This window comes from Poecile atricapillus, chromosome 3 (genome assembly GCF_030490865.1).
Source record: "Poecile atricapillus isolate bPoeAtr1 chromosome 3, bPoeAtr1.hap1, whole genome shotgun sequence".
Lineage (NCBI taxonomy): Eukaryota > Metazoa > Chordata > Aves > Passeriformes > Paridae > Poecile > Poecile atricapillus.
This window is the reverse complement of record NC_081251.1, coordinates 115,611,016-115,635,576: the sequence shown is the minus strand read 5'-3', so window position 1 is coordinate 115,635,576 and position 24,561 is coordinate 115,611,016. Positions and strand designations below refer to the sequence as shown.

The 24,561-nt window shown below is 42.4% G+C and overlaps 1 protein-coding gene across 2 annotated transcripts in view; it reads right to left on the bottom strand.

Annotated features, from left to right (window-relative positions):
* The window catches only part of PSME4 (proteasome activator subunit 4), a 43,823-nt gene extending 24,398 nt beyond the window's left edge, over nt 1-19,425 (bottom strand). Inside the window, exons 1-13 of one of the 2 annotated variants that reach the window (XM_058834508.1) lie at nt 19,125-19,425; nt 13,330-13,470; nt 12,738-12,854; nt 11,177-11,236; nt 8,352-8,396; nt 7,581-7,730; nt 6,827-6,890; nt 4,524-4,598; nt 4,283-4,405; nt 3,786-3,878; nt 2,589-2,854; nt 953-1,139; nt 194-283 (exon numbers count right to left, since the gene is read on the bottom strand). In XM_058834508.1, coding sequence (XP_058690491.1) covers nt 194-283; nt 953-1,139; nt 2,589-2,854; nt 3,786-3,878; nt 4,283-4,405; nt 4,524-4,598; nt 6,827-6,890; nt 7,581-7,730; nt 8,352-8,396; nt 11,177-11,236; nt 12,738-12,854; nt 13,330-13,470; nt 19,125-19,297 — 1,584 coding nt within the window. In that variant the 5' untranslated portion in view covers nt 19,298-19,425. The remainder of the gene's footprint in view (nt 1-193; nt 284-952; nt 1,140-2,588; nt 2,855-3,785; nt 3,879-4,282; nt 4,406-4,523; nt 4,599-6,826; nt 6,891-7,580; nt 7,731-8,351; nt 8,397-11,176; nt 11,237-12,737; nt 12,855-13,329; nt 13,471-19,124) is intronic. The other variant, XM_058834509.1, reaches the window with a different exon arrangement.
* Nucleotides 19,426-24,561: the final 5,136 nt, after the last annotated feature.

The following is a 24,561-nucleotide window of genomic DNA, read 5'->3' as shown; positions in this document are numbered from 1 at the left end:
AGATTGCCTGAATTTAACATTCTCTACCACAAGCTGTGACTAATTGCTAAAGCCTATTTGCACACTGGTATCAGCTCCTCTGATAGAAACAAACAGGAATTCATATCCTTGCATATACCTTTGTATCTTTTTCTAGAAATTAAATTGAAAACCAAGTTACAGCTTTGTTTTTATACCAAGCCAGCACTCTTACCTCTGAAAGATCATCTCTTTCTTGCAATACAGATGAACAATCTACTAAAGGCACCAGAGTAGAAAATGTTGCAATGAACTGGAATGTAATCTGTTGAGAGGTACAAACAGCTCTTTAATGAATGTTATTGTACCTACATAATAAAAAGCTTTTACAGTTAAGGTATAGGATCTAAAGAAAATTATACTAAAAAAATCAAATAAATCCAGAGCTCAATTCTTCCACCCTAAAACTTCAACAGCTATTTCAGATTTCATATATAAAACCTAACAGGCAGCACTGTAAAAATAGTCTTCATTTTCTGAGTAACATAGCCATTATTCTGTGCTGAACTCTAAAGCTACAAAATCCCAATATTTACATTGTTTTAAGTCAATTAATATGAATTTCTGAAAAACATGGACTTATAATTTAACGTAATGAAACCTAGTGATAAAGGGTTTCCTTTTGATCTTAAAGGACTAGGAATATTTTCTAGGAGCTGTGGAGCAGCTATTTAATCCTGTTTATCAGAAGAGCCCAAAAAATCAGTACAATGCTTATCACAACCACTTTGCACTGTTAAATGAATCAAAGAAGCTTGCAATACTGAATTTTTAAGAATAAAATTTGTGCAGAAAAAAAAAAAGGCTGATAAATTCTGGAGTCTGAAAGCAGGAGTTACCTGCTTTCAGAGAAATATAAAAATATTTATATATATAGTACTAGTTAGTTGGCTGGTTATTTTCTCAAAAAAAAGGGCAATATTTGTACACTCACCATGCACTTGCTGAAGTCATTTGGGTCCACCCCAGGCAAGGCTCTCATCAGCAGAGGTAGCATGTGTGTGGGACCCTCAGGAAACCACTTTCCCCCAGACACCAGGCTCCGAGCCACCCCAATGACACAGCTCAGGGTGGCTGTCAGCTGATGAGGCTCTGTCAGGGTCTCAAGTGCAGGATATGTTCTGTAAAATGGGAGGCAGTCAGATTGGCAACAGTAATGATTCTAAAGCCTTCAAAGAAAATAGAAGTGGACTGCACATGGCATTTTCTGCATGCAATACAAAAAAAAATATAACATTTCCAAAATTGTTTTCTCATCATTTTGCGAAAGATTTAATGTTGTTTTGTTACCATGCTCCTTCCATTTGATCACTGCTATCCACCACCAGTTCATGATTAAAGACCTTCTGAGCAGCAGCAGCACAGGAATTAAGAACTGCCTGTGCTCCAGCATCCAAAGCTACCATGATGTCCCTGTTTGGACTTGGAGGCAATGCCAGCTCTGTGGTTCTCGTGGCAAACATGAAAACGTGTCTTGACTGCCTCTAGACAGAGAGAGGACCTCTTCATGTTACATTGAAGTCCAGACCTCTTTATCAAAACCTGGGAAGTTCCTGTGATTTTTAAACCATTTTTTTTCCAAACACTTAACACTTTTTAAGCAAACTGCATCACACCACTTCCTGCTGCTACCAAGAGCCTCCAGCTCAGACAGGAGTCACAGCGCTCCCCCTGCCCTACGTCACCCAGATAACCTGGAACTGCAGCCAAGGCAAACATTCCAGCCATGGCTTGAGCAACAGAGCTCAAAACAGCCCTACCCAGCACTGCTGTCCTGCTTGGAACTGCTGGGCTTGGGATGTTTTCTGCAAGAGTGGATTTATCAAGTTTATACAAACAGCTGAGTCAGGGAGGCGTGGAACACGGGAAGGGCTCTTCAATCAAACTCACTCCTCTATTGTTTTGTTAAGATATAAAAGGCTGCATAGGGAACATAGATGGGGACTAGGAGGAAAGCTTTCAGTGGAGCAGGAAGGAGCACCATTTTTCTTTGGGAATTTCAGGCATCAAGGCACTAGAAATAGTAAAAATCAAATATTTCCGTGGGGCACAAGGTCTGGCAATTACAAAGTCAGCAATGCCAGTGGTTTTAAACAACCTGTAACATGCTCTGAACCAAACAGAAATGTAAAATATATCTTTATTGCGACACAACCACCCTGTGTATCTGGAACCTACCAGGTGGCTTATGAAAAAAGGATGCAAAGTTGCTTTTTCAACTGATCCACCCACTATCTGATACAAAATACTCCCAGAAATGCAAGCCACCTGAGGACTGCCTACCCTAAAGCACAGGAGCTGTCAACAGCTCCCAGAACTATGCCACTTGCCAGGTGTTTAAAAAAACCAACCCAAACAAGCAACAAAACAAACCAAATGAATTCAAAAATCAAGTTCTCCCTTGCTCCCATTCTGACTAAGGTGATAGCTCAGGAGGGTGTACCAGCAGCTCCTCTCACTGCAGGCATTCATTCACAGCAAGCAATTCATTCCTTATTTAATACGACTGCTTTTCCTATTTATTTCCTGGGAAGAGCACACGGATGTTGCAACGCTCCTCCAAAACTTACTTCTCAAGTACAGGTGGAATTACTAATTCAGGACGCATCAGTGCAAGGTTCTGCAGGGCTTGGGCAGCCTCCAGGCTTCCAGTTTTGCTGAACATTGCCAGGAGAACAGGCTGGATGATGCACTGCACAAAGTCTGTCACGTCCTGGTCCGTCAGCTTGTGGCTCTCAGGGACGGGAGTTAACCAGGTCACCTTCTTGTAGCGCTCGCGGTGCAGCCTCCTCACCACACCACTGGGCAACCTCTGGAGAAGCTTCATCAGTTTGTTCTGGGAACAGATCAGAAATGATGGTCAGTGGCTTGGCAGCAGCACAACCCCAGCTGCTCAGGGCACAACAAAAAAAACGATTAAGGCGAGATTTTGGAATTACAGAACCTCAATAAAGGAATGCTCAGAAGAGCTCTAAAATATGATGCTCACAATTAGTCGCTAAACTTTGTTTCCCAAAATATCAGTAATTGTGCTGCCAGCACTGTCCCTTATGATTTAAAAAGTCATGAAAATCACATAAAAATTATACAGCCAAGAATCAAGATTATTTACGTAATTAGGACACCTTTGGGAGCATTCCCTGCACGCTCACACGTAAGCAAATACCCTGTTCAAGAAAAGCCATCTCCCTGGGCACTGCTGTGACCAGCCCAGCTGTTTTAATCTATTTTCCACCAGCTAGCACAGGGAGATTCTTACATTCTCTAATAGAAGATTCCTCTAGCTACACCATCAAAAATTATGTTTCAAACCACACAATGCATTAAAAATCCTTTTTGCTTTGTGTAATAGAATCACAGAATAGTTTGGGTTGGAAGGGACCTCAAAGCTCATCCAGTTCCAACCCCCTGCCATGGGCAGGGACACCTTCCACTAGACTAAGTTGCTCCAAGGCCCATCCTAGATTTCCATAACTTGAAGGCAGTAAGAAAAAAGCGACATCACACAGGTAATACTGATGGTGTGTGTCAGCCTCATTTCAGATGCCAATTTCCTCCTCCTGGCTATCTCTGAATTAGATGTCTTGTTTTGGATCTCTGCACTGACACGAGGATAGGAGTATGGTTTGAGTGACAGTGCAGTCGTGGATCTTGATAATCCAAGGCTCCAAGCACCACACATCAACAGACAATCTGGAGCACACAGGGCTGACAGGTTGAAATCCCAGCCAAAGTTCTTGTCCTGACACCCAAACCACCCAACTCACCAGCCAGCGCCCATTATTTGAGGGATGGTAAAAGGAGGCAATGCCATTGAACAAGCCAGACAAGTGCTTCTGCACCAGCTTACTTGGCCCACCCTGAAACAAATAAACCACAGAATTTTATCACACAGACCAAGATCAAATGAACAGGTAACAGCAGCATGAGGCACAGGTGTGTTCTCCCCACAGCAAGACATCAAAGCAGCAAATCACATCCCACCCTCAGCTCAGCACGAAGAGCAAATTCTCTTCATCCCATCTGCCGAGGTTCACACTAAAACAGGTGCTTGCTCCTTTCCCAAATGCCACAGGCAGCAGCTGTGACACAAACCTTTCCAGCCCCTCTCCACACTGACAGTGGAACGATGGACTTGACAATCTAATTTGGGCAAAGAAGCCCAAAGCCACAATTCTGCAGTGAGCAGAACAAATATTCATCTTAAATATGTATTTAAAGCTTTGCATTCATTTTTGTTTCATTTTACGAAGTAGTTACTCACCATCATGGCTGTGATCCACATGACTGCATGTCCTACATCGTAAGCATTTGTTAAGAATCTTGGAACAACAACTTGGTTGCTTCCCACTGGCAGATTTAAACTCCTCAAAATCCTAGTAAAAATCTGACAGGAAGAAAATCAAACATTGGCATAAATTATTTTTCTAATCCAAAGGTCTTTTAAAAAAACCAAACCCACCAAGCAAGATAAGTAAGGCATATCATGAAATGAGCACTGTTACCTTTGGTACATATGGATCCCAGTCTATGTACCCAATGTTGTCAGTGGCCAAGCGAGCAAAAAGATTGACTAGATGCTGAAAATAACAAAAAAAAAAAAAGGGAATATTCATTAGAATCTATTGAGAATAAAATCTGCAAAGCCCTACAGCTACTTCACATACACAAGATTTAAGCTATCCATGGCACTAAAAGCACTTCAGAAGGGAGATTTTGCTCCATCAGAACCACACCAAGACGTGTTTCACTGGCTTAAAATAGCATTTATACAGAGACATGGAAGAAAATTCCACCAACTCATCCATCTAGCTTTTCCCAATATTTAGCTGTTTAGGACAATTAGTTCCTGCAGGGTCCATCCTACTCAAGTGTGTGCTGCTGGCTGTCACATCTGTGTGCTTTGGTTTAAACCCTTCAGTGGCTTGTAAAGGTCACAGGCATCAGCTGTCAGCTGGGAGGGCAGTCTGTGACTACCCATGAAGAATTAGACACTCCATCACCAGAAGACAGCCCCAGGAGTCCAAAAGGGAACTGGAAGATGTCCTGAGGAAAGACAGTTATCAGGACTGAACCAAAACAAAAGGAAATGAAATCTCACTCTTGTACCCCGATGAAAAGTACATCACCCACCAACTCTGCTTTTAGGAGCTTATCCAAATCAGGAAAGACCTGTCAGGCTCTCAATGCTTCTATCAGTATTTTGAAGCAATGACAAAGCCAAAAGGAAGGGCCTTAAATAATCCTGCCTAATTCCGAGACAGACAGCCCAGAGGAACAGGTCACCTCTCAGGCTGAAGGACATGACAGCTTTGGAAAACCCCCAAGTTCAATTCAGGACATCAGACACAGCCTAAAGACAAGGGTTACATTTTCTTTAATGATCTGCCTTTTTCATTTGGTATGAGGAAATACCCACTGAAAAAAATCCTTACTATGCACACAAGGAATGGATTCCACAGCTCCCCTTCAAACAGAAAGTCTAATTCCTGCCAAAGCAAGCTGAGGAAAAGCTTGCAGCATACAGAGGCTTAAACTGGATTGCAGAGTCAGAACCCATGTGTCTAATTATCTGCATCCCAGTCTGATGGAATGAACCTGACTTTAGGAAACAGACACAACAGGAAAGCAAACAAGAAATGAAAGCTTAGGGAAAAAAAGCAAGCAAACTGTCAGAATACAGTGGAAGAGGGAAAAAAATATCAGAGATAACTTGTGAAAGACTGCTGATGATTATTTGTTACACAGCTTGACAGAAACAAACTAAATCATGATATTCAAATGCAGGCTGTCACAGTTCTGTCAGAAGGAATAGACAGAACTACGATTTTTTCAGGGGGGGAAACCATCAGAGAACACAGAATCTCAAAACCAGCTTTGGCATCACCAACGTTTCAATCTGGACAACTGCCAAGTGCTGGGCCCAAGGCTGCCTCCCTGGATTTGTGATGGAAGCAGAAGATCCATGGAATGTGCGACCACGGTGGTTTGGAAATCAGCTTTCTCCTCAGACACGGAGAACTTCTCCTTGTGTATCCAGGCAGGAGATTAGTAAAAGGAGCCAGATGGCCAATGAGCTTATGTTCATACTGAGCAGGGAAAAAACTGGGGATAGGCCAAGTTTCACTGCAGCAAAGCCAAGGCACAGCTCAGCTGACACCAACAGCACCTGAGCTGCTCCTGGGGCTGCCTCCAGAGGGAAGTTTTCATTTCCCAGCTTTGGATCTCCTCACATGAGCCTGTGCACAGCAGGGGCACACAGGTACATGGCAGACTATGTGCCTTGAAAGATACAGTCCAAAGGAATTTTTGGCCAAGGGGAGTACAGGTTCTTTATTGTATCTCAAAGTCAACAGCAGCTCATTGAAGTGAATGCGAAACATCACCACTCAAAATTAGGGGCCACCTAAGATGTATTAAAAGTCAGGACAGAAGTGTGATTTCTAGAAATCACAGCTGCACTTTGCATAATTCTAAGTATTAGCAGGCAGTCTGGAAAACACCAGCATTCCCAAGGCTGGAATGAAAAGCTGCCTGAGCTGGCCATCAGGCACTGTTCACCAAGCACAACTGCAGCCTCATTTACTTAGACAGTAATTGCTTGCTAACAATAATGAAATTATTGTCTCTGCTTTCTTGTACTAGTTAAAGCAGAAGGGAAAAAATCCATTATATCACGTTTGGCTTCAATTCCTTGCAAGCACACTGTAACTGAAATATTCAAATTGTAATTTGTATTGTATTGTAATATTCAAAGGAATATTGAAATGAGGATTTCTTCCAGTGTAGGTGAAAAACAAATACTTACTCCTTCCCACTGCGGAAGATTTTGAACCGACACCCAAAGGCCTATAAATTCATCAAACCAAAGCCTGAAAGAAAACAGAAGCAAAATAATTTCAACACTGAGAAAGCAGCTCCCTCACTGAATATTTATCCCTCACTTTGCCAGGCAATTGCACGAATTCACCTCTCCCTCAATTCATTCAGCAAGAACAGGGATCAACGTGGATAAGCTTTTATCAATTTGCCTCCCACAGCATATTCCCAAATTTGATATTGACTTTCACTCCTTGCTTTCTGTGGCTTTTTTATTTTCTTCTCCTCTTAATCTTTTTTGATCTCCCTTTCACACCAGTGTTTCCCAGGAGTTTCCTTATCTACCTCAGCTCTGCCATCCCAAAAAAACCAGATGAGAACAAATGACACTTGATCTCCCTCTGCCTTGCACTGTGAAATTTGTCCCTTTTGATCAGTGGTCACAAGTGTCGTTAGCTCCTTCTCTGAATTCACCAGAGCCCAAGGATGCAAACCCTCCCCAGCAGTCACTGACTTAAATGCATCTTTACAAACTCCACTAAATTCAATTTAGTTTGATTTGCTGTGTGCTTTACTCAGCAGGGAAGAGGGACTGGGATTCCTTTTACCAAAGAAGCAGGTTGACAGTATTTCTGCCTTAAACTACTGCCAAAAATGCTACTGAAAGCCACCAGTGACTTCAAATCATCCAGCAAAAGATGATTCCTTGCATTTGGAACAGAGCACTCTTCAGGGACACCTACTTGAAACCCTTGTGGTGAAGTTCAGGGGGCAGGGTGGTGGGCAGGAAGAGCTCAAAGTAGGTAATGGCCTTCTGCATGGTCACATCAAAGGGACACATCAAAGGCCTCCACTCATCCAGCATTTCTGCAGTGGCATCTTCTGGGAAATACCTGAAACAAGGAAACCATTGAATATACACAGGCTCTGCTTCAAAGTTTGGCTCTTTTTAATCATGTTGAAAAGTAGCTATCAATTTGTCATAAATGTTGGCTTTAGAGTAAAACCATGTGCCCAGGAGCCACAGGCAGGCAGCCCTCACCTCCAAAAACCTTCACAAAACAGAGGGAAACCAAGGACATTGTGATGCACCATTTTAAGACCACCAATTAAAAAGATTATCTTGTTGAACCATTTCACTCTGAAGGCTGGTCCAAATCAAACAACTATTACTCACTTTTGATGCAATATAAAAAAAAAAAATCACTTCAGGCACAAGGATCATTTATAGAAACATTACAGGAACGCTGGTGATTTAATTTCTTTTAAAATACACTAAGTATGCATGCATTGCAGTATTTAAAATGCATATTAGATACATTTTTTTATACAACAGAATTACTGCAACCAAGGCTGTTAAAAAAGAAAAATAAACCCCAGAAAAGTCTCTACCCTCCACCCCAAACTTTTAAACAGCAGCCAACCAATGAGAGGTAGAGTGGGGTCTTTTTAACACTCTTCCCCTCCTTCCTAAACTAATATTAAAAAAAGAAAGTCATGAAACGAACACTTACGGTCTGCAGCTCTTCACGAGTGTTTTCAGAACACTTTCCACTGAACTGAATTGAGAAAAGGAAATGTTAGGAATAATGTATTACTAAATTTCAGAGACAGCATAAAATAAACAACCATTTGCTGACCTTTCCCTCCAGAGCTTAAGACAATGTTGATGCAATTAGATGTCTTCTTTGAACATGCATTAGCTAATTCTCCACAGACCTAACTGGTACGATTAAAATTGCTCTGCTCAACTCCTGCCCCTGTTTTTTATATACTACTCTGGTATTTCCTTCATTTAAGTGAAGAATTACTATCATTTCATGGAAGTAACATCCTGCATTTTGTCCACGAACAACCACCAAAGTCACTTCTGGGGGAGATGAAAACGTAGAAAAATGGGTTTGTGGAATTTGTGAATAAAGACAACTTGTTGTTTTTAGGCTCCAAACACCATATTTGTCCTTTTCAATGTGGTTTTGGGCTTTGTCCAGTGGTTCTAAGATGAAATGAATTCTCTGCAAATCAAGGGTTATTTCATTGGAGTCCCTCCCAAGTAACAGCTGATTTTAAAACTGATTTCATCCATAGCAAGAACACTTATTTGAGAAATCATTTCAACACCTATTGTCACCTATTGTCACAGGATGCCATCAAACCTTTAAAAAGACTAAATCTCACAATAAACTCAAAGAATAAAAGGGAGGGGGAGCAGAGAGTGATCAACCAACGCAAGCACAAAGGTAGTAAATTGTCACGTTCTTCAAACCTTCCATTTATTACACAACCACCTCAAGACTAACTTGCACTTTTACCCAAAAACATTCCCTGAATGGAAAAAAAAAAAAAAAAAAAAGGTTCTGGCAGAACAAATTCTCACATCTTTTAGATATGCTTTCTCTAGAAATAAAAATATTGCATCCTTTCGTTCATCATCCCAAACAAACGTCAAACAATGCTTTTCTGCTCAGAAAAGATGATGTAAATGTATCACCTTTAGGATTTTACCAAGATCAGCTCATTTTGGGACACACAAATACTGAATGTGTACTGTTGTCTCTCCAGTCCTACATGAAGTAAACTGATCCCATACAGCCAGGAGAAATAGAAAATGGATAAATCACCAATTCCCTTCAACACTCAATACAAGCCAGCAAAGGCCCACCCAGACCTCAGAGCACTGCTTCAGTCAAACCGTGCCCCAGAAGATGCAAAATTATGTATACTTTATGCAACAGTGACAAAGGCAACTCAGGACCTCCCCCAGAAAGAAATTTTCAAGCTAACTGACTCTAAAATGTGGAGAAGAAAGGCCAACCAGTCATTAAACAAAAATAAAACCAAACTCCGCTCAAGAAGACCTTGGGTTCAAGTGAATACTGTCCTTGAAGGAGTTAGAAAAAAGATAACAGTTGTTCCAAGAGCAGATAAATAAAGCATGAACCAGCACATTCCTTAAGAGCATCAAAAATTCACATGATAAATGTTTGGGTGGCAAAAACAAACAAGCTCTCCCCAGACTATCACTCCACTCAAGTCAGCTCTCACTAAGGAAAACCTGAAGGATGGGAATTTTAATAAACACTGAGGCCAGAGATCAACAAATTTTTAAAATTTACGAGTTTTTGATCAGATCTCAGCATTTATCAGTGTGAGAAAGCGAAGGACAAAGACTGGGATGTTCTTTCCTCTCTTTTAGTTACAATTTTAGGAAGCCAGAAAACAAAAAGCAAAAGCAAGATAATTTTGTATCCAAGGCAGTTCTCTATTCAAGAGAGTGTTGAAGTCCAGCCCAGCTACAGTAGATACCCTGGAATATTCCCATTAGGGGACTGTTAAGAAAGGACAGGACAATGCAGCTGGGGAGATACATTAAAGAACACCCAACACCACTTTAAACACTGATCACAGTTATCTTTTTTGGCACTACAGGATTGTTTTCTTCTTTTGGAAAGGGTATGATGATACTTGTCTGCAAATTATATATTTTTTTTCCCTGCATTTACAGAGAAGTATGTTTCAGTTAAAATGATTTAACATATAATTTGAGAGAGCTGACTATTACATTATGAAAAAGCAGAAAGACAAATTTCAGTTTTTCAGGAGAAGGCCTGAAGGTAAAGTCCAGTCCTGAAGTGGACACTCCACCACAGAGCTTAAATTAAGACAATGGAAAGAGCAACCAGCTACAGTTTCATAAATTATTTTAGTGATCTCCTAACTAGAGTGACATCTCTCACTAGATTAGTACACCTAAGTCCTTGTTTCTAAAAAAAACCCCAAACAAAGCAAACCCCCCTGCAATCCCACTGCCACTTCCAGCAGTTTTCTGCACTTATCATCCACCAAAACTCCTGATACTGTTTCTCTGCTAAAATTCCCAGTGAACTCTTGAGACAGAAGCTCTTCACAGCCCCAAGGTTGTTGCTGGGTGGATTTTCCAGAAGCCATTACCTCATTGCTAAAGCACCTGCCACGATTTCATTGGATTTAAGAGGAAGGTACCTTCACTCCTGCACCAGCAGTGATTTTATCCATAATCACACACAACAATTCAGCTCTCATTTAAACCCCTGAAACATATTTGCTGGTTAAATTAGTTAGAACAGGGTCCTGGAGAGACACTGCACACACACTGCCTGGGTCCCCAATTAGCAAGGTTTACATCCAGTGCGACATTCTCATAACCAGTGGTGTCAGGTTAACATTGGCCTTCCAAATACAATTATTTATGCAGAGAATTCCACCTCTGTGACAGTGTTACAGGCCAACAGAACATGCAGAAGGGACATTGGCCAGAGCTCAGCAACCAAAAAAAAAAAAAAAAAAGAATCATTCTTACCACCTATGTAATACATTAAGCACAAATGTTTTAGGTGAAGACCAGCCTGGTCGATATGAACTGAATGTAAACAAAAATAAAATTCAATTAAAACAGGAGATTAATTCAACAGCTAGAAATGACTTTTTTTTAGCTTTTAATCTACAGCTTTATAAAACCTTGAGTTCCACCACAAAGATACCCCTCAAAAAAGGATGTATGAGAAGGAATCGCACTGCATGGAGTGTCTGACATGGAATAAAGTTAATAAAAACTGAATGCTTCAGTCAGATCATCACAATAGAAATCTTCCTTCCTGCTTAACCTCCTTTATCCTCCAGGAAAAGCTCTCTCCCCACTACACAGTGAGCATTTACTCAACACCATCCCCCCAGAGCAAGGTGTGCAGGTACAAAAATAAAATATAAACCAATGCTCTTTCACATTTTACCTACAATTACCAAAATAATTAATTCAGCAAGCTGATTTTTTTCAGCTACACAGCCACAAGAGAAATTCAGCCTGAAATGCTCCATATATTTCCTGATCATGTTCCTTACCAGCAATAGGATCTTCCCCTCAGGAATCAGTGGCAGTACTTCAGTATAATTCTGAAAATTATTTTTTTAAAAGCAAATGAAGCACTTTCACCTGCATTTCTTGACAAAAAGTTTCAATTCAACCGAAGATAATGCATTATCCATGTGCTATCTTTTATCATTTGTAATTTATAGAGCAGCACCTTCTCTGACTGGGATATTTATGAAAATTTTAAGTCTGAAAATCTGACAGATGGAGATGGATTGACAGAGCAGAGAAAGCAAAGAAAACATGTTTTAATTTTTAAAATCAGCAGAACATGTCTAAAATTCCTAACTGGAGAAAATAAATTATTTCTCCCTACCATGGCATCGCTTCAAGTAAATATGTATATTTGCTATAGAGAATATTTCACTTTTCTTGGAGTGCAGACTGATTTGTACCCGGATTCCAAATCCTGGGAATGATTCCAGGACAAATATTGAAGGACAGTACCGTTTGTATCTTTTCCTGCACAACATTAGTGAGTTATAGAAGAGAACAGCATACATTTAACTTAGTAACTGTGCTAGTTTTGGCTGGGGTAAGTTAATTTTCTTCACATTATTACCCATCTTTAGCTCTACCCACAAGTTTTCTCACTTTTACCCTTCCAGTTCTCTCCCCAGTCCCACCAGGAAGGGCAGCCTGCGAGGCTTAGTTGCCAGCTGGGGTTAAACAACAACAATGCTGTTAAATACTTCATACTATATTTATTGAACTGTGGGTTATCACCCTAAAATAAGTTGAGCAAGACCTCTGTTGCAGTGTATTTAAAAATTAATCACATTCAAAACGAAAGAAACAGCATGACAAACAGGAGCCACAGGCAGAAGGAGATACGTGATTCAGTGTAGCCCTGCATTCAATTATTGAAAGGAGCCTCGTGAAAATAGAAAAAGAATATTTCCCATCTACCAAATTCCAGATATTAAAAGCACATTACAAAATGCTTTAAAGCAGGTACTAATGGCCTATCAACTGTTTTAAAATGTGAACTTACTTGGGAAACCAATTTAATCCCAGATGTTCTGTTTTGGAGTATAATATCCTTTCCAACATTTCATAGAGTGGTCGCCATGGTAACTCTAAATCATCCCTGGAAAGCAGTTCCTTTTTCCTAATAGGAAACAAAACACCAAGCAGTTCAGGATTCAACACTGACACGGACACACTGCACATGGGGATACCCCCATCCCTGCTCCAAATTTGGCACAAACTGCAGGAAGACCAGGCTGGCCACTGGCAGCCTTCAGCACAAGTGACACTGTCAAGATTTTTCCTGACTAAGTGAAATAAACATTATCGAGCTGTGAGCCAGTTTTCATCTTCTCCCTAGCTGAGATTCAGCTTTAATTCTTGGCTCTCTGAGCTGTTTGGTTTTCCTGATGGGGGAAAACTGGCATTCTTCCACTTTCAGTCCCACTCCTAAAGCTTTGAAAGGCGTTTGCACAAGAGAACCCTTTAACCACCAGCTCTGCACAGGGCAGATAAGTGAAGTGTAAGAACTCTGCTACATGAAAGATACAACATTGAGCAAGAGATCAACTGTTCTGAGACAGAAGTTTCCATAGTCAGCAAAAATCTGTACTCACTTTAACAGGTTGATCAACAGGCGTGCAAATCCTTGCATCATGCTGATCTCCAGCTTTGGAATTGTCACCAACTCGTACAACAGTTTGATAAACAGCACGTGATCCTCCCTGCTGAATTTCCTCCCGTATAGTCGGATGTATCTGCAAACCAAACACAAGGGGGGTCAGCAATATTTCAAACAGCCCATTTCATCCAAGACCCGAGCCAGAAACCCTCTGATTTGCTGTTTAGTGAAACAAAAAACTAAAACCTAGTTCTCAAGTCCAACAAGTAAGAACCTGAAGACACACACCAAAGGAAGGCTTACAACTACAATTAGAGGAAGAAAAAGAATGACCAAATAAAGTTTACAGCACTCTAAGATTCTACAAATACTGTAACCTCACTGACAGGACACAACCCAGAAGCAAAAAAAACAACCCAAAAAGGGTCAAGCCAAGCCCAAATCCAATAGCTTCCAGTAAGGATGAACAATTGATTTAGAAACAGAGCTTTGCTAGTGGTGTGTCCCACTATCTTCAGCAAAGATAGATCTATCAGACTCGCTCCAGAAGAAATGTTTGCTGGTTTTAAGTTGAGATTGAAAAAAAAAGTAAATATATTTCAAGTCCTGAAAGATATTCTGCACCAGCAAAACCTATATAAGGTGCTAGCAGAGCATTTTAGGTGTGGCACAACTGTAAATTACTGTTCACTGGGAGGCAACTTCCCTTTTTATTACTGCTCTGACTGTTCTTAAAGATTCATAAGAAAGCTGCTTTCCACTTCCCTTTTCCTGTCAAATTCAAGGAGGAATGTTTACATTTGACGGGCAGTGTTTCCACTAGTGTTCATTTCAACATATTGTACTTACTTTAAACGCAGAAGGAAACAAACAAAATACAGGATAACCCATTTTTCCACCACAGGAACCTAAATAATCTGGATTGGCCAGAGACACTACCTATCTACAGAATTACACCACCACGAGCTGAACACCTACACTTTTCACATGCCTAAAAAAGACATGCAAAAAAAAATCCTCAGGGAAAGAAAAATGGGTGAAACATGTATGATCAAAAAAGAAAAAAAACCAAAAAACAAACTGCAGAAGCCTGGAAAGTAAGTTTTAGTACAAAGAAACACAGAGATCCAATTTATCTGCCAGCATAGCTATATATAACTGAAAATAAAATGTTTGGCTGGTTCTCCTTTGTGACATTTGCTAACAACAGCTCTGCTACACAAAATGCTGTTTAATTAAGAAAGGAGTAAAGTACACAGAAACGTGATGAACACAAAGATGTCACTATGCCCAAGCAGCAGGACTTGATGCCAAATTGCTCCCATATTTTACAGCTTCTTTATGTAGGAGGGAAGCAGAGCTGAAAGGGGTCAATTATTTGTATTAATCCAGCTGAGCATTAAGACAGTGGCAGAAAATAAATACTTCTAGAAAGGGGTGCTCAGCCTTTTCCTCGATATTGAACAAGAAAAATCTGTCAGAGAAGAACTGCAATCTTTTCAGAATATCCCTTCAGAAGGGATGAAATATCAGCATTATTAAATATAAGAATATAGGCAGAACTTCATGAACCCTGAAGGGTATCCAGGGGCTAATCAGACAGACAATGCTCATCACAGGAACGGTGCCTCTTCAGGATAACTGGGTTATTGGGCAAAAAAATAACTGTAGAACTAAATTGTTGCAAAGTAAAAGATAATACTTCTGAAAGCAGATAATACTACATTGAGATGATACCTGAAATCTTAAATCCACTGCCTTTTTGATTCCTTTGAGGTTTTATGAGTTCTTATCTTGCAGAAGGGATAAAATTATTGTCCTTCATTGTTCAGCTACATGGAAAAAAAAACCCCAAAAACCAGCAAATAAAACACACCCACACTACATAAAAAACCATGATTAATTAGTGAGAATTCTGTTTCTAACACCAGCCTTTCTGTACAGAGTGCTGGGTCTCTGGAGATTACAAAAAAAAAGGAAAACCATAAAGCCAATTCCCCAATCTCGGCATGCTGGGTATCCAATCTCTCCCCCCACAAGTACAATAGGCCTATTTTTAGGAAGTGTACTATCATATCATGTGGCCATCCTAAACTGCCCTAGAAAGTTGGCTGCTCTGCTACAGTTAAAAATTACCTCTCCTCCACAAGCTGACAGCACACTCCCCTAAATTCCTGGCTCTCCATCTGCATTTCCTAACACACAGGACAGGATCACGACTGGTTTAAAGCTCGGTTTTTGACAAATGATGTGAAAAGCAATGAATCACGCTCAGCAGGACTGCTAAAATCACATGTACATGTACACAGCACACACATCCCTCACACAGCCAAAGAAAGCTTCTGTTTCCCTGATAAAGATGAGAGAAAGATGTCAAACAAGACTTTTAGGCGATAGTGATTAAAATACTTGGCAAAGTCCCACGGAGACATTTCCATCCTCACTGTAACTTTGTGTCCTGTCATTCTCCTCCTGAACAGTTGAGCTGCGTTTTTTCCACACCTTACAGCAAGACAGCTGAATGTCATTTTATAAGTCTACACCTGACAAGCACATAAAATAACACTGTCAGGGACAGCAATGGAGTCCTTCATCTTCCCACATCCCTGACTGCTGGAGCAGAAAGCACAGAAAGGCATTTGTGTGTTTGCCTGGCTGCAGAGTTAACTCCATGTACAGTAACCATGAGATGTCCGTGTTGTATTAATGTGTTCATTTACTGACTATGTTTAGAGTTCTTTTAATGTTTAGAACAATCTATAAATCATGAAAGAGAGAGCACTTGAGACAATGTATACTGCTGACCTAAAGACCATAAAAAATAATGGAGCAAGACCAGTAAAGCAAATAATTTTGATGTAACCTGCTTTTCCCACACATGCTGTGGCAAGTTGAGATTCACTTTTCAGCTTTCACAACTGGTTCATATTTTACAAGCTTTTACCAGACAAAGCTGGAGGAATCTCGGAGCAATTATTCCAGATTTAACTGCCAGTCTTCGGGGCAACTTTTACTTGCTTCAGAAGCCTCAAATCCTAAGTTACTCTCCTCACAGGAGAGAAAGTTCTCTCACCAGTCCTCACATACATCCCAAAAGAACCAGGTGCCACCACTGAAAATAACCCATAAAAGAATTATTCAAATCAGCTTACAGACATTATGTCTGATAAACTCCTATTCTGCCTCCCTCCCTACTCAGTTTGTGACATCAGAGAGTTGAAACAGCTGGTCTGAAGATAAATATTTGCAAGTCATAGTTCCAGCTGTGGGGGGTATAAAAAATACACAATTCAGCTGTCACCATGAAAGAGTACTTAAATTTTTAATTAAAAAAAAAAAAATCTGAGTTTCACTTTCATTCTCTCCTTTGGCATAGAGTTGTAAAAAGCTGAGGAGGTGTAACTATGCAGGTGTATTATCTGCATGCCACTGTTTGCTTTGCTCATTTGTATATAGACATACCCCAATTTGTACTAACATTTGCATCTGTACAATCAATAAAGACATAAATTATTTCACAGAATACTGCAAGAATTCCGGCCTTTGCAATTCAGATATTGGTAACAAATGTAAGCAGCCATCATGCCATTATGAAGATTCTGAGCATTTTCTTTTTAATTATAGTCTTTTTCAGGAGGGCAAAAAGGGAGCAAATCAATTTGGAGATGAGTCTCTGACTATCAAGAGACAGTAGAAATTGGATTCTATTGTCATGAACACCACAGGGCTGGAAGTGTTTTATCTACATCTGAATCTCTGCTGCTGTGTTTCACAGAATGATGGCATGCTCTGGGTGGGAAAGGACTTCAAAGCCCATCCAGTGCCACGCCTTGCCATGGGTAAGGACAACTTCCACTGTCCCAGGCTGCTCCAAGCCCTGGCCTTAGACACTTCCAAGAATCCAGAGGCAGCCACAGCTTCTCTGCACAGCCCATGCCAGGACCTCCCCACCCTCACAGCGAATAATTCCTTGCCAATATCCCATCTAACCCTGCCCTCTGGCCATTTGAAGCCATTCCCCCTTGTCCTGGCACTCCAGGCCCTTACAAATACTCCCTCTCCATCTTTTTGTCTGCTCCCTTCAGCTACTGGAAGGCCACAATTGGATTGCCCCGGGCCTTCCCTTTTCCAGGCTGAACAATCCCGACTGTCTCAGCCTTTTATCCCTAGAAGTACTTTGTCATGTCAAACCGAGCAGCAGCACATCTCTCACATTAACTACACCAGCTTATTTTTTACACCAAGCCCACTGTTTCCTTCCCTGCCCACACCAAATACACTCAGAGCTTCCCTGTATCTAAAATGCCACGAAGAAAATCTTGGTACTAACAGGCATCAGACGAGCTGCAAACACAATGAATTCAAACTTCAAAGTGTAGGTGGAAAACCACAAATTGGAGCCTGCTGACCTTTCTGTGATTCATAAAGCAGCACAGCAGTGGTTCCCAACAGGCCAAATTCACTGCCCTGGAGCCTCAAGTGGTTACAGCAATTGCCATTTACAGGGTGAGTAACAGGGTGATTCTGAGGCACACTTTGAATGAATTTCTGTGCCTATTCAGCCTGTTTAGTCAAAGCTCATCTTTCTCACAGTAGGGACTCCTAAGGTTATTTCAGCTCGATGGGAAAAGTTCCACCACAGGTACAGGCAACAGGTACCACTGAAAGCAGTATGAGTTGGCAGGTGGCTGGGGGGTGGGAAGGGAAGCAGTGTTGAACTGGTTCCAAACAGGTTCAAACTGTCACATAACACAAACATGTGAGTCATTTTGCAACCACCACTGTAATTCTATCTAAGACTGCCTCTTGGGAAACAGAAAGACGCTTTACATTCCAATACAGTCGTATCTAACAGGCTTTGACCTGTTATTAAATTCTCAATTGATACTATAAAAAAAAAAAAATCAACTTATGTAAGAAGAGAAGTTTTAAGTGAGTGTTTCAAAACGGTTCAAAACACATGTACTTTGTTGTTTCTGGCACACTGGACACACTTTGTGAAGGCACACACAGCATTTAGCAACAAACATGATAAACATCCACAGAATTTACTGATTGAAGCTACAGGACTCACTGTCATATGATGCCATATCCAGCGCCAGAGTGCCCCGAATAAAATAGGGTCAAGCGTACTTCGTAAAATTCACGAGAAGAAACCTATGTAGTACTCGGTGCTATCTATGAAACCACCGAGGGTTTATCTGTATAAAAACCACCTTGCCAGCACACACAGCACGGCCAACATCAGCACAAACTACCCCACGCCAGAGTGCAGCCAAGATATCAAGGGCACCGGCGGTGTTTACACAGTATTAAGGCAGAATTTAATCCTGCCAGCACTGACACAACAAACTACCTGTCTTGAGAAAGACTTCGTGCCGCTATAGCAGAAGTTACACGGAGATTGTACCAACCGCAACTTGCTTAAGAAGGGGAGAGGTGAAACAGGTGGCCAGGCAGGCATTAAAAAATATACACGTATTAAAAATAAAAGCACGAGTTAAACGCACAACGCTTAACTCGTAGAATTCGGAAGTTTCAGAGGCGGCGGGCGAGCTCTTGCGGCCGGAGCCACCTTTGTCCCCGTTTCCGATGTGGAAGCGCCGGCCTTGTGTAAGGCAGGGACGGGACAGCGGCCGGGAGCCCCGGCCGGGCCGGGCGCCAGCGGTTCCGTTATGCGGGAGGCGCTCCCGGCGGGCACGGCTCGGCTCGGCTCGGCAGGGCACGGCAAGGGACTGACGCGCCGCTCGCAGCCCCAGGCCCCGTTCCCCGTCCCGCCCCGGCACTCACGTCGAGAGCTTCCTGGTCCAGAAGAGCCCGCCGGGCCAGAGCTCCTGCAGCTGCACGGCGCGGGCCAGGTTGCCCTTGATGTGCTCCAGGAAGCGGGCGGCCTCTGCCTCCAGGCGCTCGCCATAGGGCAGCAGCTTGTTGTAGACGATCTCCTTCTGCGGCGGCCGGGCCATGTCGGCGCTGCCCGGGGAGGGCCGGTGACCGCGGCCGCCGCGCCCCGCCCGCCCCGCTCGGCTCCGCGCCGCTCACTTCCGGCGGAAGGCGGGCCCGGGGCGGCTCCGGGAGCTCCTCGGGCACCGGGCCGGGGCTCTGCCCCCGCGGCTCCCCTCGGGCAGCGCCGCGGGGACGGGGCGGAGAGGCCGCGGTGCCCGGCCGAGCTCGGGGTGCGCGCTCTGCGGCTTGGCGCTTTGTTAAAAAGCCCTTCTGCTAAAGCTGCCGCCACCTGCACGCGTAATTGGGAGTGAAAACATTCACCCGCCGGCTGCTCTCATCGGGAGGGAATCGAGCATTGGTTCTCGCTCGGAAGCACTCGGTGTGAGGTGGGGATGGGGCGGGTGCCGGGGATAACGGGGCAGTCCCCAGCCCCGGAGAGCTGCGGGGACACGGCGGACGCTCAGTGCCGTGGTGTGGCTGACACGGAGGGGTCGGGCCACAGGCTGCGGTCCGTGGTCATCTCCCAGCTCTTTGCCAGCCTCATTGATTCGGTGGTGCTGTAATTAGCCGCGGAGTTTGATAGCAGATTGCGCGGCTGCCTAAGAGGCTTATTTGAAATAATAAGGCTAGTCAGGAGCGCAGAGCTCGCCCGCGGGCCGTGGGTGTGGGATAAACTGCTGAGGGATACGTGATAACAGCACTGATAGCTGTTATCTCCAGCTGTCCTAATATAATTGAATTTCCCCTCAAGAGTTACATCGTGGCCGTACAACAGCTGCAAACTGATTAGATTTAGAGCTACTGACAAGGGCAAATCCTGTTTTCTGATCTTTATGCTCAAACTAGCTCTGCTTAAAATTAAAAAAAAAAAAAGAAAAAAATGGCTAACTGAATTGTGGAATACAATAGGGAGAGGAGAAATGCCCCAGAAAATGTAAGTATGATAAACAGAGGTATCATGGCATCTTCCACTTTCATCATCTACTTTCTTCACCCTCCTAGACCTGTGTTTTTAATAAGGAAGCACCAGGATGCTGTTTAGTGTCACGTCCTTCTGAAATAGCCTTCCATTCCTAGAAGATTTTGTATCATATGATCTCGTGGATCACATCTATCAACTTTTACATGATTACAAAATAGCTGGAGTTGACTAAAACTGTTACCATCTCTCACGGGGACTTTACGGTTGTGATGCCTCATATCTGCATGAGGCAAAACAATTCATAGATGAATCTCTGCCCTTTCTGGCTTCAATTAAAAATGAAACTTGATCATGGCCAGCTTTCTGTGGGGATAAAGTACATCTTGGGTTAGCATTTTTCTGGTGAAAACAGAAACAAACAATACGAAATGAATAGTTTTATCACCAATTCAGTCAAGGATAGATGGGCCCAAAAGCTGTAATAAAAAACCAAAACCTGTGGTTAGTAAAAAGGGTAAGTGAAAATTCATGTGCATTGGAACTGAAAAGTCTAAAATTACTTATTTTCTGTCACTTAGAGGCAATTCTTGATAATCACAATGGTGATTTGTTCAGACATTTCCAGTGTGGGAAAGTGTTTGTCAAATTTGAAGCATGACGAATTTGTTTGGACTTGGAGGGGAAAAAAATCAAAATTCCAGCCCAATTTTTTGACATTGAAGTCGGCAGGTACATCAGGAGCTTCACAGCTGCATTCTGTTGCTTTGTAGCCATGTTATAAATAATTACTCCTGTCCTTTCTAACCCAAGTTAAAACTAAGACTTGATTTTTCAGGCATTTTGGAGTATTTGGCATGTGAATGAACACCTCTGACCTCTGTTCTGTCTGAGCCAACAAGCTGCCTTCTCAGCTGTGGCCTCAGACGCATGAACGCCTCCCACCAGGATTAAACACTCACCTTTTGGGGGAAAACATGCCAAGTTATGCCATCACCACCTCTGACAGCCATCCTACTAACTCATCTGATCTCCTCCATTCCTGTTTTCAGAGTCTGAAACAAGGGGAGAGGAGATTCCCGCTCCATTCATAATTACAGTAGTAAGCATACCTGTAGTACTTGCCTTTTGAACATATTTTCTGCATGTTGATTCATTTACTAATTAAATTTAGTAATTTTTAAAAAGCCCTAATCCTTTCCCCTCCCTGCTATGCCACCATTCTGCTCTTTAAAAAGAGGAAAGAAAAAAGCTACACTTTGCCAAGTGAGTCAAAAATAAATGTGTTGTTCAAGTTTGCAATATGTTTTGGCTGCAGCAGTGTGTGAGAGCACATTTGGTTCCCGAGTCAGATGATGAAGGACGAGGCTTTCATAACACAGGACCCGTCTGTGCCACTTCACATCAACAGCTTCTTCCTCTCTTATTAAGTAGGAGGAATACGAGTTGCCAGCAGCCCAAATATGGCAGCCACCTGTGGATTTTGGCATTGCCTCCTGAGAACTGATGAAGCCGAGTGCTGTAGTTGTGAGAAAAACACAATCTTCCCATTCATGAGAAACTTTGAGTGCTGACAGTGGCGTGGGTCAGGCTGGGGGTTGTTGTCGTGTTCCCTCGTGGGGCGATGCCCGAGGGCAGCCAGCACCAGCACTGGCACAGGGATTTGGGAATCTTGAGTTGTCACTGAACCTCGCTTCCTGCTGCCTCAGCTCTCCAGTCACTACTTAGCACAGATGTTTTCCCTAGTGACCCATCTGTCCTTTTCCACCCAAGTTAAAAGTTGGATAATTTCTGACTGACAGATTTCTATTTTCTAGTACCTGAGGCCCTTCCAGTATGTGAAGGGAGCCTACAAGAAAAATGGAGAGGGACATTCCACAAGGACCTGGAGTGACAGGACAAAGGGGATTGCTTCGAACTGAAAGAGGTTTAGATTAGATATACACAAGAAATTCTTTGTGAGGATGGGGAGGCCCTGGCATAGGGAAGCTGTGGCTGCTCCATCCCTGGAAGTGTCCAAGGCCAGGCTGGACAGGGCTTGGAGCAGCCTGGGATGCTGGAAGGTGTCTCTACCCATGGCAGGGAACAGGATGAGCTTTAAGCTCCTTTCCAACCTAAACCATTCTATGATTTTACAGTTTGGAAAAGACTAGCCAATCCAACAGGAGCTTCACATTACCTGTACTTGTCCTAGTCTGTGACCCCCCATATCTCACAAAGCCCCACTCCAGGAATAAAGAGGAGTAGGTGCTTTTTGATGAGGATCCTCAGACTCTCCCTCAGCCCCATGTCAGTCATCTGACTGACAGTCATCAAAGCAGGCACTGAAAGGTGACAGAGAGGCAACTCAGAAACATCCCTGCCACATAAACTTCTGTTTTACAGAGAATTTGTCTATTTGGGGGATGAGGGCAAGAGTAATTACAGCATCTGAATGAGGAACTTCAAGTTTCCTGTGTAGTATAGGACAAAAATAGGTTCTTCTAAAGTGTGATTCAGAGGAACTAATTTTAGGTCCCTAAAATAAGGCTGTCTAAATACTCCATGACATGTTTCAAGTTGGATGGGGAGGCGGGTTCAGTGTCACCTACAGCACATACGCTGAATATTGTTCTTTTTCTGCAATGCCTGTTTGGATCTGTGTGTTCTAATGCAAGTGGAACACTTCTGTTCAGCAGAAATAAGAGGCCCTTGTGAGGAGGTTCAGTTGTTATTATGGGCACCTGTATGATCTTTGAAATTCTATTACATAAACAAAGCTGACCAAATAGGTGCAGCATTGTTAACCTTCACTTTGCATTCCCAGTGGTTCTGTTTATGAAAGTTAAATCCATCCTCAATTACAGCCATTCACAAGATATTGTGTGGCCTCTGCTCTTTTCCAGCTGAACTTGGTGGGTTACTGTGCTTACAATGGACAGTCTTTTGTTTGTACAAGAACAGGACCTCAATTCTCCTTGGTGAAATAAATTAATTTATAGCAAAAGTGGTTTTTCTTCTCCTCTCTCTGGATTTATTCTTTTTTTGTGCCTTATTGCCTAAGATTTGGAAAGCATAATTGTCCCAAATCCACAGCAGAAATTCTGCCTGTGACAGGCTGTTTCCTCTACATGTCTGAAACTCCCAAAGATATCCCTGGAAACTATTGTTCCTGCGGGGAGAAAAGAGACTTGAGCCTCTTTGTAAGAGGTTCTTTCCAAATTACTCACAGCTATTTGAAATAAATATTAATACCTTGAACATGACAGAAATGCAGCCAACTTTGGGGAAAGAGACATTAGGGTTATTTTTCTGTTCCTCTTGTGCCATTGAGATGGATTTTTCTGTCTCACTCTCTTGCCAAACAGAAAGCAGCCCCAGAGGAGCGTGTGATGACAGCGAACTCACAAAGGTCATTCCTAGGGATTCTGCTGTTCTAGGAAATCAGGGAAGCACAGTCCCTTGGCAGCCTGCAGTCACTCACACAGAAACTGCTTATTATGGACTTGGGCATCTCGTGCAGCTGAGTTTGCCAGAGAGGATTGTGACACACCTTACCACAAGTGCCTGGGTAGCTGATCATATTTATTGTTTTTAAGTGGCAAATGCATTTGTTGCAGCTTCATCTGCAGTTCTCTGTTATGTCTAGTCCTTGTCAAGATGAAAAATTGGCAATGTCTATTTAAAAATAAAATAAAAAAATATGTAAGGTCTGCTTTCCCAACCCAGGGTAAATCAAATAACAACCAAAAAATCTTTGCTCAGGTTTTCAGTCTTGTTTCAAGCAGCATTCAGCACAAATAATTGTGTTTGTCATGGCCATAGCTCAAGTAGTTGTTCAGGCTTTAGTTCTGTGGGTGGATTGCGTGTTCACTGTTTGGACATGTGGATCAGAAGTATTTAAATATTTATGAATTCTGGAGGAGAAGCAAGCTGACTTAAATATTCCCTTAAGCAACCAATCCTTTCTCTCCTGCTAAAGAATTATGTATCCTTTGCTCCTGGCTGAGTGGTTTTGTGCATGGAATCTGCACGGGAGACTTTTTGGCACGTTTCTAAAGCAGCAGTTTCTCTCACGGGGTGTTAGGGAGACACTCAGCAGATTAACAAATCCTTGGGAGGATCACATGGAACAAACTCGGAGCTCTCTGGTGTTCATCTGGTCTAACCTGGCACGTTTGTCTATGTCCTGGTAACATGGGGATAATAAGTGTAATTATGTCAGGGGCATGATTATGGTAGTGCTGGGCCTGCTGACTAACACCAGGATTCAAGGAATTGTAAATTGGTTTATTACTGTCCCAGGTATCTCATTAAGAAGAGTTCAAGGTGAAACAATGACTGTAAATTAACACTTCCTTACAACCTTGAAAACTTAACTGTCAG